At 48.2% G+C, this 16,550-nt stretch overlaps 1 protein-coding gene and 1 long non-coding RNA gene across 7 annotated transcripts in view; both read left to right on the forward strand.

Annotated features, from left to right (window-relative positions):
* The window catches only part of LIMCH1 (LIM and calponin homology domains 1), a 299,956-nt gene extending 294,521 nt beyond the window's left edge, over positions 1 to 5,435 (forward strand). For all 6 annotated transcript variants that reach the window (XM_077847858.1, XM_077847853.1, XM_077847851.1 and 3 more), the window contains one exon: positions 2,840 to 5,435. In XM_077847858.1, coding sequence (XP_077703984.1) covers positions 2,840 to 2,865 — 26 coding nt within the window. In that variant the 3' untranslated portion in view covers positions 2,866 to 5,435. The remainder of the gene's footprint in view (positions 1 to 2,839) is intronic.
* Positions 5,436 to 5,532: 97 nt separating this feature from the next.
* LOC144282922 (uncharacterized) lies at positions 5,533 to 7,125 on the forward strand. Its single transcript, XR_013351333.1, has 3 exons — positions 5,533 to 5,818; positions 6,406 to 6,680; positions 6,893 to 7,125. It is a non-coding gene; the product is annotated as an uncharacterized LOC144282922 (long non-coding RNA).
* Positions 7,126 to 16,550: the final 9,425 nt, after the last annotated feature.

A 16,550-nucleotide genomic window follows, 5' to 3' on the forward strand; every position in this document is an offset into this window, starting at 1 on the left:
ATGCCATTGTGTGGACTTTTACCATGATTTAAAACTAATTCTCTGTGCAGGGGCACTTTGGTTGTTTCCAGCTTTTTTGGTAGGTCTTCTTAAAGGCTCCCAGGACCGTCCACAGACATCGGTCTTCGTAAACGGTTGAAAGCATTTCCGTAGGGCAGATTCAGAGCAGGGAGACCGCTGAGTCAACAGTCATGTGCTTTTAAAATTTTTTCAGACAATTTATCTAGTTATTTTCCAGAAAAGTGCAGAAGAGGGCCCCATTCTCTCTCCATGCCTGTGTCAGCTCGGGAGAGCGTCAAACTGTAAATGTCCACTGTCGCGTGGGCGAGAGAAGATCCCATTGCTTTGATCTGTGTGTCTTTAAGTGAGCTTGAACATCTTTTCACGTGTTTATTGACCGTTTCTATTTCTTTTTTGCTATAAAATATTTATCTTTCTTCTCTATCCTTTGCCCGTTGTTTTGTTGATATTTGATTTGTAGGAGTTCTTTGTAAATTAGAGACATTTCCCCTTGATTTTATATTTGCTGCTTACTGCAGTTGTCATTGGTCTTTCTGCATGTGAACTTTTTTTGATGGAAAAGATTTTCATTTAAGGTGATTAAACATACCTTTTTTTCCCCCTTTTTTTGGATTCCAAATTTTGTGTCCTGCTTAGAAAAACTTTCACTACTCCAAGGATTTATCTTAGATTTCTCCTAGAATTGTTCTTTATTTTCTTTTTCACATGTAAATATGTGATCATCAGAAACATATTTTGGGATAAGAAATGACATCGATGTCCAGCCTTATTTTATTTTATCTTTTTGCCAATTAGCAGCTGTGCAAATATAACTTAATAATCCCTTTCTTTCTCATTAATTTGAAATGCCAGCTTTCTCATAAACTAAGTTCCCATAAATGTTTAGATCTATTTCTGGATATTTTATTATGCCTTATTAACCTACTTATTCTCTAGTATTGAATCGTTTTAATTATTATAGCTTCATAATATGTTTTAATATTGAGTAGTAATGACTACTTTCTTGCCAACTATTTTTTTTCAATTTTTTCTTAACTCTTCTCTCATGCTTATTTTTCCAGCTAAATATTAATATTATGTTGGGCTAAACTGTACTTAACACATGACAGGTACAATGATAAGCATATCTGACACTAGTGCACATTTCTTTTTTGGTGCCAGAAGAAAAAAATATAGCTTAAGAATGAATCAGTGGGAAAAAAAAAAAAAGAGTGAATCAGTGGAGGGGATAAATAATTGGCTTAAGAAGTATAAATACACTTGAATTGGTTGAGTATATCCAAGCTGCAATAATAAAAAAGAAGTCAGAATGGAAAGAAATGGCTAAAAACCATTTTTCTTTCTTTTTTATTTGATTTGGATCTGAGCTGAGAAGAGGGGAGCTGGGTAGATGGGCGGGGGGTGGTTTACATCATAGGCATTCTAAGTGAAACGAAATAATTTCATTGTGTGGAATAATAAAGCCTGAATATATAATCCCATTTTCTTCAAGTAACTAGTCACATTTAAATGAAATTTTTCTCTTGGAGGGGAAAAATAGCATAACGGCATATTAAAATGCAATTCCTAAAAGCAATGTAAACGGTTTTTAAGTTCATATGTAAATGGGAATGGAAGTGCAAAACAAATCACCTGCCACAAGTGAAGCCGTCACGTGGCTAGCCTGTGCCATTTGCGCTTGGGTGTTGGATGGCTGTGTCTCTGTGTCTGTTCCATCACTCATTCTGGTGACACGCATTTAACGTAAAATCCCCAGGTCTCTTCCAGTGTTGTGATTGCCTCATTACAACTCTCGTGCCTCCAACGGAAGGAGAAACTTTGTGAAGGTTCAGCAGGAAATATGGAACCCAAACCATCCTTCTAGATGGAGTCGCCAGATAAAATACAAGATGCTCCATTAAAATATTTTTGTCCTGAGACGCCCGGGTGGCTCAGTGGTTGAGCACCTGCCTTCGGCCCAGGGTGTGACCCCGGGGTCTCGGGATCGAGTCCCGCATCGGGCTCCCTGCAGGGAGCCTGCTTCTCCCTCTGCCCGTGTCTCTGCCTCTCTCTCTGGGTCTCTTGTGAATATAATTTTAAGAACTTATATTTTAATTTTTTTTTAATTTTTAAAAGAAAATTTTTTTAAAAATTAAAATAAAAAAATTTTAAAATAAAATTAAATATAAATTAAAATTTTTGGAAGAAATAAAATTTTTAAAAAGTTAAAAAAATAATAGTAAAATATTTTTGCCCTATTAAATGTGAATTTCAGAGAAACAATGATCTTTTTTTAGTATGTGTGTTCCAAATATTGCATGGTCAGGATTTATTTAGCACAATCTCAAATACCCCTATGGGATATACTAGAAAAAAAACCCTTTTTTTAATTTGTTGTTTACCTGAAATTCAAATTTTATTGAGTGCTATGTATTTTCATTTCCTACGTCTAGCAGTCCGACTTGCATGGGTTCATAGGTGGATCACAGGATCACAGGATCCTCCTGTAGCCATGTACGTATTCTCAGAGAAACCAAAACCTAAAGAACCAGAGAAGAGAGATGATTTTCTTGCGTATTTGCCCCAGAAGACAAAGTAGGAAACTTGATGAAGACCGTTTGGTTTAGGGTGAACCCCAGAGGATTTCACATGAATCCCCGGGGGCTCCTGGTTCAGCTCCGGGGGGGACCCGAGACCGGTTCTGACGAGCGCAGGTGATGCGGGCACTTACGGCCCGGAGGGAAGGGACGCGGGTGGGTCGCCCCCGCCCCCCACGTGCCCTGTCCCGGGCAGGCAGGCCGGCCTCTAACCAGATGTTGCTCTGTGTTCTTCATCGTAGGTGCCGGCCAGCCCACCACCCTGTGACGTGGCTTCAGGCTTCCCGCTCACCCGTCGCTCTGTTGAGGGGGCGTCCCCTGTGACCGTTTAACACCACCCCACGTGCAGGGCCTTCTGGGCGGCGATCTCATTTCTGAAAAGATGGTATCTGTTCTTCTATAGCACAGCGTTTGTGTTCTTCCCTGGTTTTGTTTCGGGTTTGACTTTTGTTTTGTTTTGGGTTTGCATTCGCAAAGTACATCCGAAAGAGTCCTGAGCTGCAGGGGGCCTGTGGGTCCCCAGGATGGCTCGGGGTCCCTGGGCGGCCTCCCTTGAGAACCGGCCAGATGCGGGATGCAAGGCCGCTGGATGTGGGCAGGGGTCCCATGCGTCGGTTTGCGGAGGGCGGCTGCAGGGCTCCAGCTCGGGCCGTGTGAGCGCAGCCTCCTTGGGCCGAAGCTGCGGTTCAGCGGGGCAGGACTGGGGTTGGGGGCCCCCGCTGGCCCCGAGCTACACCTGGGCCGCAGCGCCACACCCGCAGCACCTGTCACCCCCGGTACGCAGAGGCCATGCCAGTGGCAGCTGTGTCTTGGGGGTTGTGGCGTGCTGGCAGCCGGCCCGTCAGAGCCCGCACCTGGTGAGCCCCCCGACACCCCCGCCCTGGGCCCTGCCAGGGGGTGGACCCCACAGGGAAAGGTTTGGGGCATCGTTTCCGAAGCTGTGACCGAACCACGCGAGGAGGCTGCCTGTTGGAAGGGCGCTGGGCAAGACCCCGGCCTGGCGACAGGTGCACACGGGGGCCCCGGGACCTGCCGCCCTGAGTGACCGCGGTGCCATCGCGGGGACCAGAGCCCACGTTGTGCCCTGCCCGGTGCAGCAGGTGCGCCCCGTCCATCCTCCCGCATCCCGCGTCCCCCACTGCTTGGGTGAGGCCGCCAGGGGACCGCGGGGCTGGCCGTGCTGGGAGCTGGCTCAACGGAGGCTCCGGGTCCCCGGCGCGACTGCCTCCGTGTCCAAGCTGTTTTCTTCAAGACTGGGCCACGGGGCCTATTTATCCTGCCTTAAAAAGACGGCAAATAAGTGAAGATGACATTTTGTGAATGTAGACTCTGGGTAGACTCCTAATAGGTTAGTGTAGTCATGAGGAGGAGCTCGAGTAGATGTCCGTCCCGTTTATGTAAGCAATAATTCTTTTCTGTGTCTTATTGAGTATGGCTAGCAATTATTTATTTACAGGCTAGACTGTCCTCTGCATGCGGGTTCCATGTAAGTGCAGAAATTTCCTCAGCCACCGGAGGTATTTTGACCATTTTGCCATTTGGATGAGCTGTCGTTAGATTGAAATTTACACATCATTTCATTAAAAAAAAAAAAAATCGTGCCTTAGAAAATGCGAAGCTGTTGCACATAGTCCGTGATGAATTATGGATGCAGTACCTTGGAGAGAGAGGAAGTCACTTCCAAGTCACCAAGACTTCGCATGGAAGTGTTTGCTGTTTTACGGGGAGGAAAAAAAAAATTCAAAAAAAAAAAAAAAGAAAAATAGAAAAAAAATCAAAAAGTTTTGAAAATGTACAGATTAAGTTCAATATTTTGATTAACCACCTGCATGTTTTATTAAATATTTTGATAATGTGGATGTTTACACTTTGCATGATATTAGCGGAGTACCTTACCACAAATAATGCACAGAACATGTACAATATGATCATTCATAACCGATTTTTATAGGATACTTTTTACATGTGGAACTCCATCTGTTATGTAAGGATTATATGAATATTGCACATTCTCCTCTGGTTTCACAAACCCATTTATACATATTTCTTAGACTCATTGTACATGTATTGAAGCCTGAATCGAGTCAAGAAAAATAAAGCCCCATTCTCCGCCTGCGAAATGTGCTTTCCCATAATGAACAATAGTCACCAGCACAGAATAATCTCCAACATTTTCTAAATTCTAATTGCCAACTGTTTCTATTTATATTTGATTTATATTTCATTTGGAGTCTGTTACATGGCAGCTCGGACGGACTAGATCTTGTTTTTTCCAATGCAGCATAAGGAGTATGATCTATTTCTTTTCAAATAATCTTTGAAATCCCAGGAAAAAAAAAAAAAAAAAGATGCTCTGCTCCGTGGAGCTACGAGGTAAATGCGTTTGTTTAAAAAACAGATGAGGCAAGTGAGTGATTTATCGTTCCTGAGGAAATATATCTGATTTTTCTCCCCCTCATACTGCAGAAGCTAGTCCTTTCTTAAGAAAAAAAAGAAAAGAAATGGGTAACTCTTTGTTTTCTCACTAGCACACTTTCATGGCATTTCCTCATCCTTTCCGTGTAGTGTTACTAATGCGGCGCCTATTGTAGTTCTCTGTACGCCGTGTAGGATTAACAGACTGAGACGATCCACCTCCTGCGTGGGTCCATCCAAGAGATGTTACTGTTCTGGGTGGGTGGGCCAGTGTTCCGTATCAGTTATACTAACCTTCATTTAAGATATTTATTCTAAAATGCCTCTGACAAATAGTAAAAAAGAAAAAAAAATTAAAAAGTTGTCTAAAATGCAACAGCTTTTATAGTAAATGTACATTTATAAATAAAATACTCGAATCAACTCTGTATTCCGTTAATTGGGGGGCGTGGAGGGGCGGCTTTCTCGGGGCGGGGGGGTGGGTGGGGAGGATCACGCAGTGTCCCCGGGAGCCCGTGCGTGGCCCAGGGTCCCGGTCACGGGGTGGCAGGGAGGCGCCTTGATGCCCTTCAGGGGCGGGTGTCGCAGGCGATCACACTGAGCAGCTGGTGGCAGGAGTTGCCAAGAAAGAGCCTTCCCTGGAGGGTTGGGACCCCTGGAGGGGCCGTAACCGGAGGGAGCCGCGGACCCAGGCCAGTTGTCCCCACGCTGCTGGGCCTCCTGCCAGGAAACGTGCCAAACAGAGGCTTCCGGCTGATGCCGGGAACTTTCCAGAGTAGAAGACACCTGGGCTGGCCCTGCCACAGGTGTGGGAGCAGGGTGAGGGAGGCAGGTCCTGGGACGCTCCCCCGCCCGGGCGCGTCCTGATCTCGGCAGGTGGTTGGGCCCTGGGAGCGGCTGCGCCTCCAGGGTTGCTGACCTGTCGCCTTCAGGCAGCTGCAGTAGCCATCGGGCCACTGCCCGTGCCCATCGACCCTTAAGGAGAGTCAGGCCTCCGCGAGACCTTTGACACCAAGAGGAGGTGTCGCCACAACCCACACTCCCCGCAGGGCCCCATCCCAGGTCCCCATCCCAGGGCCCCACCACAGGTCCCCATCCCAGATCCCCATCCAGGTCTCCATCCCAGGTCCCCATCCCAGGTCCCCATCACAGGTCTCCATCCCAGGGCCCCATCCCAGGGTCCCATCCAGGAACCCATCCCAGGTCCCCATCACAGGAACCCATCCCAGGTCCCCATCGCAGGGCCCCATCCCAGGTCCCCATCCCAGGTCCCCATCCCAGGGGCCCACCCCAGGTCCCCATCACAGGACCCCACTGCAGGGCCCCATTCTGCTTGGGTCTGCACCTCCTGCCACCCACTGATTTTCTTCAAGACCCAAGGACTTCTTCTCAGGTTCCTGTTTAGAGCACAAGGGACCCTTGCCCATCCTCGGGGTTCTCTAAGTCAAGCGGCCCGACTCAGGCACCCGAAGGGACTGGTCATGCCCCGGAGGAGGAGCAAGGGTGGCCAATCCGGAGGGCATAGACTACAGCCACCTGCCACATGGCCACATCTGTCCTTCTGAAGAGAGGTGCCTCCGTGACTCCGGGCAGTTGTCTCCAGACGGAATCGTGGGCCTTCAAATGTCGAGGAGGAGCGCTGAGAGCATTCCCGACTTGAGCCTGCAAGTGAGTGCCCCCCCCCCTTCCCAGCTGCTCTCTGCCCGCTTCTGCAGCCTGCAGCCGAGCCCCAGCGCCCACCTCCCTCCCACGGCGCCCTCGGCCAGGCCCGCGCTTGTCGAAGCCTCTTGGGCATTGTTGCACCAAGGGTAGCTTTGCCCACGTTGTTCTATGCATCACAAAGCACGTCGGGGGGTGTTTATCTGCCCCCCATTCCGCAGGTGGCAAATGGAGGTGTGAGAGCAAGTGAGGCTTGTCCCGGGCGGGCGAGTGAGAGTGTCCGTGACTGTGTATCTGTCACCGTCGCCAGCCGGGGTGGCCGGACTCCCCTCCCGCACAGCGGGGCCTGGCTCTGCTCGGTCTCCACCAGCCCACCCCGGAGGAGCCTGAGCCACCAACTGCCTGGAAGTTGGCAGGATTTAATCTACACCCAAATGGAGAGCGGAGCCATCTTCTTAGGGTAAATTGACACTCACAAAATCCTCAAGTGGACTTAGGATTCCCACTTTACCCCTTAGGGTTTGATGTCTTTCCCCGAGAAGAGAGAAGAGAGCTGGCCCTTGTGACGTGATGTTGGGCATCTTAGTGTTTGCCGGCGCGGTCGCTAACGAGTCTCTCAGGCCAATCTCATACCTGGCCGGAGCCCAGCGACCCCTGCCCCAACCCACAACACTTCCAAAGCCTCTCCACCCTCCCGGAATCTGGTCCCCAGAGCTGGGAAAAAGTAGCCTTCCTGATAACACGTTTGTCCAGCCCAACCTTTGTTTCACCATCTCAAACTCAACAGCACAGGCCTCCAACGGGGAGACGGCCCAGAGGGCACAGCCCACAGATTCCTATAGCACAATAGTATCTCACTGCCAACATTAAATCAAGGCATTTCATCTTTCCCGCAGGAACAATGTCATTATCTATGAAAAACCTGTTTACTGGCCACCAAGGAGCCAGAGAACTAGTTCAGCTGCCCTGTTAGTCTAGAAAATACTGTGGCTGGAAAGTGACCGAAATATAAATCTACAAAGCCCCAGCCAACATCTCAAGCACCACACTCCTTCTCTGGGGCCAGCATTACTTACTATCCCAAGCTCCGATCCTGAAGCATTCAGCAGTTCCTCCTGAAAACATGAAAAGTTCTGATAATATTTCCTGTTCTTTAATACTTTGAATACCGAGAAGCTACACCTTGTTTATACGATAACACTCCGTGAAACAAGTGGAGTATATGATTCACTAACTGCAGATGCCTATTCTGAGATGAACCAAGAAAGTTTGGAGAGAAGGAAAAAAGAAATTTGCTGTACCAACCGGAAAACTTACTATAAAGATAACAATAAACAAGTACATATCTTGGGCAAAAATTAATAAACTAATTATAATTAATGGAGCAAAGTATATGGCCCAGAAACAGACCCAAATAAATATACAACTTATAGTGTATAATAATAATAATAATGGTATCAGAAATCAGTGGATAAAGGAGGAACAGTTAATTAATGTCACCCTTTCACAATAAAATTAATTCCAGATTAATTAAAGTTTTAAGTGCAAAAAAAATGATAGGTTTAAATACATTTACATAATAAAGGGAATGTTAGGCAAAATTTACAAGTGATGAAAAACTGGGGGAAATATTCCCAACAAATAAGCCAAAAGGTTAATGTCCTCAACATATGAAGTCCTTTGCAAATCAATGGAAAGTGGGCACAAGGACATTAAAAAAGCAGGACAGAAAAGGAATATAAATGACCAGTAAACATGAAAAAAATGTTCAGCTGACTGGTGATCAAAGAAATGTACATTAAAACAACAGTAAGATAAGAGTCTCCCTACACCCCCCCAGAATAGGAAGTCAATCGATTATATTAAGAACTAAAAACTTCCATATCACAAAAACAAAGGTTTTAAAAGGCTACAAACCAAGAGAAGTTTTGTCACACATCCAACCAACAAAAGATTAGTATCCAAACTGAATAAGGAAATTCAAAATATCAATAAGAAAAATACAAACGGGCAACTGGGTGGCTCAGTTGGTTAAGCGTCTGCCTCTGGCTCAGGTCGTGATCTCAGAGTCCTGGGGTCGAGCCTGGAGTCGGGTTCCCCACTCTGCAGGGAATCTGCTTCTCCCTCTCCCTCTGCTCATCCCCACCTTTTGTGCTTTTTTTCACTCTTTCTCTCTCTCTCAAATAAATAAATACAATCTTTTTTAAAAAGGAAGAAAAATATAAACAGGTCAATTAAAAAAATGGACAGGGCAGCCCTGGTGGCGCAGCGGTTTAGTGCCGCCTGCAGCCCAGGGCCTGATCCTGGAGACCTGGGATCGAGTCCCATGTCAGGCTTCCTACATGGAGCCTGCTTCTCCCTCTGCCTCTCTCTCTCTTTGAATAAATAAATAAATCTTTAATAAATAAATAAATAGACCAAAAACATGAAAGTGATATCATAGGAAACATGAACAGAAAAAAAAAGGCAAAAATACATTCAATTTCATTAGGAAGATGATGCAAATTAAAACCATTAAAAATGTCATTTATACCCACCCAATTGATAAAAATTTAAAGCTTTGGGATCCGTGGGTGACTCAGCAGTTTAGCGCTGCTTTCAGTCCAGGGCATGATCCCGGCCGGGATCGAGTCCCACATCGGGCTCCCCGCATGGAGCCTGCTTCTCCCTCTGCCTGTGTCTCTGCCTCTCTCTCTGTGTCTCTCATGAATAAATAAATAAAATTTTTTTAAAAAAAAGTAAAGCTTTGATAACACTAAGTAAAGATATGGAGCAATGGGAATTCAAACACTACTAATAAAAAAATGTATATTGATAAAAAGTTAATATCCAAAATACATAAAGAACTTACACAACACCAAAAAGCAAAACAAACAAGTAACTTGATTTGAAAATGAGTGGAGGACCTGAATAAACATTTTTCCAAAAAAGACATGCGGACGGCCAACAGACACACGAAAAGATGCTCAACATCACTCACCACTAAGAAAATGCAAGTGAAAACCACAATGAGGCATCAACTCACACCTGTCAGAATGGTGAAAATAGAAAACGCTTAGAAACAAGTATCGGGGAGGATGTGGAGAAAAGGAAATCCTCGTGCACTGTTGGCGGGAACGCAAATCGGTGCGGCCACTGTGGGGAAAAGTTGGAAATTCCTCAAAGAAACAAAAATAGAACTACCCTATGATCCAGTAATTCCATTACTGGATATTTATCTCAATCAATCAATCAATCAATCAATCATCAATCACTAAATCACAAAAGTGCATTCCCCCCCGGGGTTCATTGCAGTGTTGTTTATACAGAAGCGGCCCGAGCATCCACGGCAGGTAAGTGGATAAAGGTGCACGTGGAACACACACAGCGGAGGAGTATGAGCCACAAAGATGCTCGACACGTTGCCACTTGCAACAACATCGCTGGCCCTAAAGTGAAATAAATCAGCCAGAGGAAGACGATTAGCATATGGATTCCCCCGTAGGTGGAACTTAAGAGACAAAATAAATGAACAGAAAAAGGAAAAAAGAGAGACAAAAACAGCCACTTCACTCTTAAACACAGATAACAAGCTGGTGGTTGCCAGACGGGTGGGGGGGGCGTAGTTCACGGGTGAAGGAGTTTTTTTGTCTTGAAGAGTAAATGCTGGTACATGATTCTGCATCATCTTGGTGAAGCTCACGAAGCTCACACCCTGGAATGTAGGAATTTCCTTCCAAAATGTAAATCCCGGAGCCTCACTGGAGAGAAGCTCAGAACGCGGTCACCAGTCCCCCACGGGCATGTTCTAGAACAAACTACCAAGTGCGCACATGTAACCGGACACCACCTGTGACCTGCACGGAGACACCACCGCCCTGAAAGTCAAAGACAATAGAAAATTAACCATATGGTCTCCTGGGTGGTGCGTGATAGTGAGAAGAGTGAAGCAAAGCTCAGGATTCGAGGTGGTGGCGGGTGAGGGGGATGCCTCAAGGAGCGCACACGGGGAGTACGGGCTTTATTGCCTTTTCATTTTTTATCCTTCATAAGTTCTGTTTGGAGTACCTTCAGCCTCACTAGATATTATCAAATTGCTTTTTCTTTTTAAGTTTTTTTTTTTTCTCTTAGAGAGAGCACGCAGGCGATGGCAGGGAGGGCGGAGGGAGAGGGAATCCGACAGCAGATCCTGCGCCAGGGGATCGGCCCCAGCCCCGGGACCCTGACACCTGACCTGAGCTGAAACTAGGAGTCGGAGGCTCAACCCACTGAGCCGCCCGGGCGTCCCACCAAAAATGCTTTTTATTTTTTATTTCTTTTTTTTTTTTAATTTTATCTATTTATCCATGAGACACACAGAGAGAGAGGAAAAGCCACAGGCAGAGGGAGAAGCAGACTCCCTGTGGGGAGCCCGATGCGGGACTCGATCTTGGGACCCCAGGGTCACGGTCTGAGCTGAAGGCCGACGCTCATCCCTGAGCCCCCCGGGCGCCCCCCAAGACTGCTTTTTAAAGTGATTGATTCTAATAGTGTGATGAGCACGTGTGGACGACCCAGTCCTGCGTCATCCCCAAAACTTGCTGTCGGGCTTCGTAGTGCTAGGCCTGCCTCGCGGGAGGAAAGTGGGGCTCCCCCCCTTTGGTCAGCACCCCCTGGCACTGGTGGCACCGAGCGTGTCCTCACACTTCCTTGTTGGTCCGGTTTCACTTCTGGGGATCACGGCCCCTTCCTTTGGCCAGTTCTCCTACTTAGTTGCTTTTCTTTGTGTTGTTACCTTTTAGGGATTCAGGGAAGGTTCTGGAGCCTATGCCCCTATCGGCCACAGGCACCCCAATTCTTTCAGCCTGTGGCTCATCTTGGGAATTTTGTCATGCCCATTTGTAACCGGGCGTAACAGATGCACAGACCCTTGTGCACTTTGGGGCCCCCGGAGTCCCACCCAGGCCCTCACTGCCCCGATTCTGTGGATATCTCGTGCTCCCCACTCTTAACAGGCCTTAAAGTTTGGAATCTCACATCTGGATCAAGAAAAGTGGAGTCTCATGTTTTTCCCTCTGGACCATCTATCTTCCCAGAACCACTTCTTAAATAGCTCATCCTTGGTCCTGCTGATTTGGGGACGTTTTTCCGTTCCACTCGGGCTATTTGTCTGCCCCCCCGCACCCGCATCGCGCTCCTTAGTCACTGTTTCAGGCCGTGCCTTGATAGACGGAAGGAGAGTTTTCCTTTCTTTCTCGAAATTGTCTCGGCCGTTTTTGGCCTTGACTCCTCCAGACGAGTTTTAGAATAAACCGCGAATTTCTCCAAATTGCCTCTTGGAATTGTGATCAAAATCGAACTTGACAATAATTTTCTAATTGGCCTTGTTAGTATCCAAAAATACCTTTTTAAACATTACTCCGGGGCCATCAACTCCGTGAGACTCTTATTAGTTGTAACACGTTATCATTTCCCGGGCATCTTCTATGAAGTCAATCATCATCTACCAAAAAAATAGATATATATTATTTTATCTCCTTCCAATCACATCTTCATTTCTTCGTGTGTCATTTTATTGTTAAGATGACTAGTAAATGGTGAGGATGAGATTCCTTGTCTCACCACGTTGTCATATTCTAGGTTATTTCTTTTTTGAATTCATTTCTTTCCAATACTTACTCGGGGAGCAGGGTGCACACACAACGCCACGTCCGCTCAGGCAGGCAGCGCGGCGATGTGACGATTCGGGGCGTCATTTGGGGCGTCCCACGGTAAGTACGGTCACCACCGTCTCCGTGTGATGTCACTATGACATTATCAGCTACAGTCTCTGGGATTTTGTACTTTGGTAGTGAAATCACGGTGTTCTTTACATTGGCAGGACGGTCAGAAAACATCCCAGACGCCCAGCGACAGGGAAGTAGTGGCGAAGACTGTGGTCCGTCCCCGTAATTGCATTCTACTGTTGAAGAATTGCGTGTTCAAAAATATCTCATTTGAATTGTCAAAATACTGACCCTCAAAGGGCACCTGGGTGGCTCAGCCGGTTAAGCATCCCCCGGACGATTTCAGCTCAGGTCACGATCTCAGGGTCGTGAGATGGAGCCCCCGTTGGGCTTTGTCCTCAGTGGGGCGTCCGCTTGAGGTCCTCTCTCCCCCTCTGTGCCTCCACCTGCTTGTGCTCTCTCTCTCTCTCTAAAATAACAATAAATAATAAAATAAAATAACAATAAACAAAATAAATAAAATAACAATAAACAAACCCTTAAAAATATACTAAAATACTACAGTGAAAAGCCATGATATCAAGCGATACATATAATGATTCCAGTTTTATAAGTAAATTATACATCATATGTTCTGCCTTCTGTATGGACCCCAGGAGTCCCCAGCCGTCCAGACTTACGGGACTGAGGTTCAGCATAGCACCCGAATATAGACGCGTGCCCCGGTGCACAGGCCTTGCGGTCTGGTCCTCACTGCAGTTATTTGCGATGATCTTCAACTCGTCCTGGCTGCGGTTTTCCACCCTCCGGGCCTGGCTGCCGCCTCCTGCTGCTCTTTGCCTGTTCCCATCCTTCTGGCGCTTAAGCCCCGAGCGCGGACCCCGCCCATCGCGTCTTTGCTCTCCAGGCAGCAGCTGACCGGCTCTGTGGCTGCAGCAGCTCCCGTGCGGCTTAGGGCCCCGAGCCCAGTACTAGGCCAGAAAGCAGAACCCCAGACCACGGTGCACCTATCGTGCCTCTTAGAGTCCGTTGGGCGCACCTGTTCCCGGGGAGCCAGGGCTTTTCCTCCTCAGCTGTGGCATGAAAGGCACACTCGACTTCTGGCCCTTCCCCCCACCGTCCCCCCGCCCCTTGGAGGGCACCCCTGCATAGGGATGTGCCGGGGGAGCCACATCGAGGCTCCGACCACGAGGCCTTCCTCGGCCATGCTCAGCCCACTGTGAAGCAGCCTCTCCCTCACCGAGGGCCGCGGCTCACTTCTCCATCCATCGAAGGAGCACAGGCTCTGCCCTGGGCCCGTCCGGGCTCGGAGGCCCACCCCAGCCCTCGCCGCTCGTGGCTTTGGCAGGTGTGCGTCCTCTCCGTGGGGGGGAGACGCGGCATAATAGAGTGATCACACGGTGCTGTTGTGAGAATTAAATCAGAAAATGTACTTCAAATAGGACAGGGGCACCCGGGGGCCCAGCGGTTGAGCGTCACCTCCGGCTCAGGACGTGACCCAGGTCCTGGGATCGAGTCCCACATTGGGCTCCCTGCAGGGAGCCTGCTTCTCCCTCTGCCTGTGTCTCTGCCTCTCTCTGTGCCTCTCATGGATAAATAAATAAAATATTTTTAAAAAATAAAATAGGACTTATTCTACATATTAAAAAAATGTTCAGTTTCCATTAGCATTGGTATTGCTGAGTGTTGGTAGTGACAGAAATAAAATCATTCTACCAGAGAGACTCCTGACTCTGGGAAATGAACTAGGGGTGGTGGAACGGGAGGTGGGCGGGGGTTGGGGTGACTGGGTGACGGGCACGGGGGGGCACTTGGCGGGACGAGCACTGGGTATTACACTCTTTGATGGCAAATTGAACTCCAATAAAAAAAACACACATAAAATAAAATAAAATAAAATAATAAAATAATTCTACGATTATTTGGGGCCAATATAAAAAAAAAAAACCTCCTGCTGCACTTGTATCTCTGTGGCTGGACAGGCTTATCAGTATAGCTCTTCTGAGAAAAGGGAGCGGACTCCCCAAAATAAGCTCCAGCCCGCATGGTTAGGGCCACAAGGAGCACAGAACTACCCTCAAACCACTATGCAAAATAAGAATGTACCAAAATCAAAAAGAAATAAAATATTTAAATAGATAAACCAAAATACCAGTAGCAGTTACTTCTGATTGGTGGGGTTATGGGTGATTCGGATTCTATCCATCTGTATGCCCTTGTGTGTTTTGCCCACACTGACCACCTATTGCATTTATAGTATGAAAAAAAATAAGAGCATTACAAAATATGGAAAGAAAGTCTTCTCCTAAATCCACAGCAGGTAAGACCGTGTATGAGAGTTTCATTCGACTACAAAATTTCTACAGTGGAAGGTGTTCTCGGGTGAAGCAAAGAGAATTCGTCGGAGTGGCTGGGCCCGGCCCGGTGATACTGGCCTGGGGGCAGCCCGCCGGCCTGCCAGCCTCCCCGCGGGGGCTAGGGTGGGCCCTCAGGGCCGGCTGGATCCTCACGGGGACCCGCAGCTGACCCCAGGCCCTGAGCTCCGTCTGCAGCCTCCGTGCGCAGGAATCACCCCGGCCCTCAAAGTGGGCTGCGAAGGACGCCTCCCTCAACTCGCGTCAGCTGTCTCAGACCTCAGCGGGACCACCTCCCACATCCACTGTGACCTTGTGTGTGCACAGCAGGATATGGGTTAAGGGGGGAGGAGGGATCCAGGTAGAGGTTAATGGCAAATGTCCTCTGCCCTCAGACATGCGACAATGACGATGAATCAGAGGTGTCCGGTTCTGAATCACATCTGCTCTCCTTGAGAAAACAGCGTGAGGGCCTCTCTATCCTACAAGTCCTTGAGAAAAAAAAAAACTGGCAAAGCTTTTCTTGGGGGTTGTGTCGTGGAACCAAGTCCCAGCACAGCTGGTAAGGAAGGCCATCGGAAGACGGGCAGATGCTAGGGTCCTAGGAACGTGGTGATCGGACATGCTGAGCTTTCCCCAAAGTGTGTTCCTCAGATGCGTGACATGAAACACTCTTCCAGAAAAGAATTCCATGGGCAGCCCGGGTGGCTCAGAGGTTTAGCACCTGCCTCCAGCCCAGGGCCTGATCCTGGAGACCCAGGATCGAGTCCCGCATCGGGTCCCTACATGGAGCCTCTGCATGGAGCCTGCTTGTGTCTCTGCCTCTCTCTCTCTGTCACTCATGAATAAATAAAATCTTTAAAAAAAAAAAAAAAGAAAAGAATTCCATGGTCAAACTAGTGGGGACAGCGCCCCATATCCCTTTTCTTGGGGACAGAGAATACAGACCAAAAGCCTGAGCCTTTCTGCAGTAGCCCATTTTTTCCCCCAAATATATTTCATCAGGAAACTCTATTCCGGACTCTTCTCGAAAACTCTTCTGACGCTTGGGTTCCAGAGAATACACCTGGGGAAACATTAACTGAGTAAGTACTACGTTTGGGAAGCCATGCAAGTACCTCGATAACCCGCAGATGTGTCTTTTCAGGTCTTAGGCAGTGTTTTCTTCTTACGTCCAGGCTCACGGACGGCAGCCATCCCTCCGTCCCCCCGGGAGGCCTGCGTGAGGGAGGGCCCAGGGCAGCTGTGGGATGGCCAGGGACCGCGAGCACGCTGTTCTCCGGGGCCGACTTCTGGAGAGTTCCAGGGGAGAGCAGTGCTTTCGCGAGGAGCTCTGTCAGCAATATGGTCAGAAGTATTTATTTCTCAGAGCAGGAATGATAATTCCTCAAATACAACGTTTGCGATACCCCAAGAAACGGCAAACTGGAGGACAGTGTGGTTCCCCTGCCCAACAGGCCCTGCCCTCCTCCCTCCACCCCGCACTCAAGGACAGCCCCGGACACAGGACCCAGGGATCTCACGCCCCGCACCTTGTCCGGGCCGCCGGGCCTCCACCCATCCTAGGGCCGGGCGACCCCCTGACCTAGATTTGAGGGGAACAGACAAGCAGCACGAGGTGGTACCGGGAAGCCTGGGACAGTCTGCTCTGACCAACAAAATAAAGAAGGTCTGAAAGTCGAGGAGCTGGGGCCAGGGGCTGATACTGGCCGTAGCTGACCAGCTACACGGGAATCCATTCCGGGTCATCTCACCTGGTTGTTTCGGAAGAGTGGCCAATGCGGGCCGTTGTTTTTTCTGTCTGGAGAATCTTTTGAAGGGCGGGGTTTATCACTTGCCCT

Source organism: Canis aureus, chromosome 14 (assembly GCF_053574225.1).
Source record: "Canis aureus isolate CA01 chromosome 14, VMU_Caureus_v.1.0, whole genome shotgun sequence".
Taxonomy (NCBI): Eukaryota; Metazoa; Chordata; class Mammalia; order Carnivora; family Canidae; genus Canis; species Canis aureus.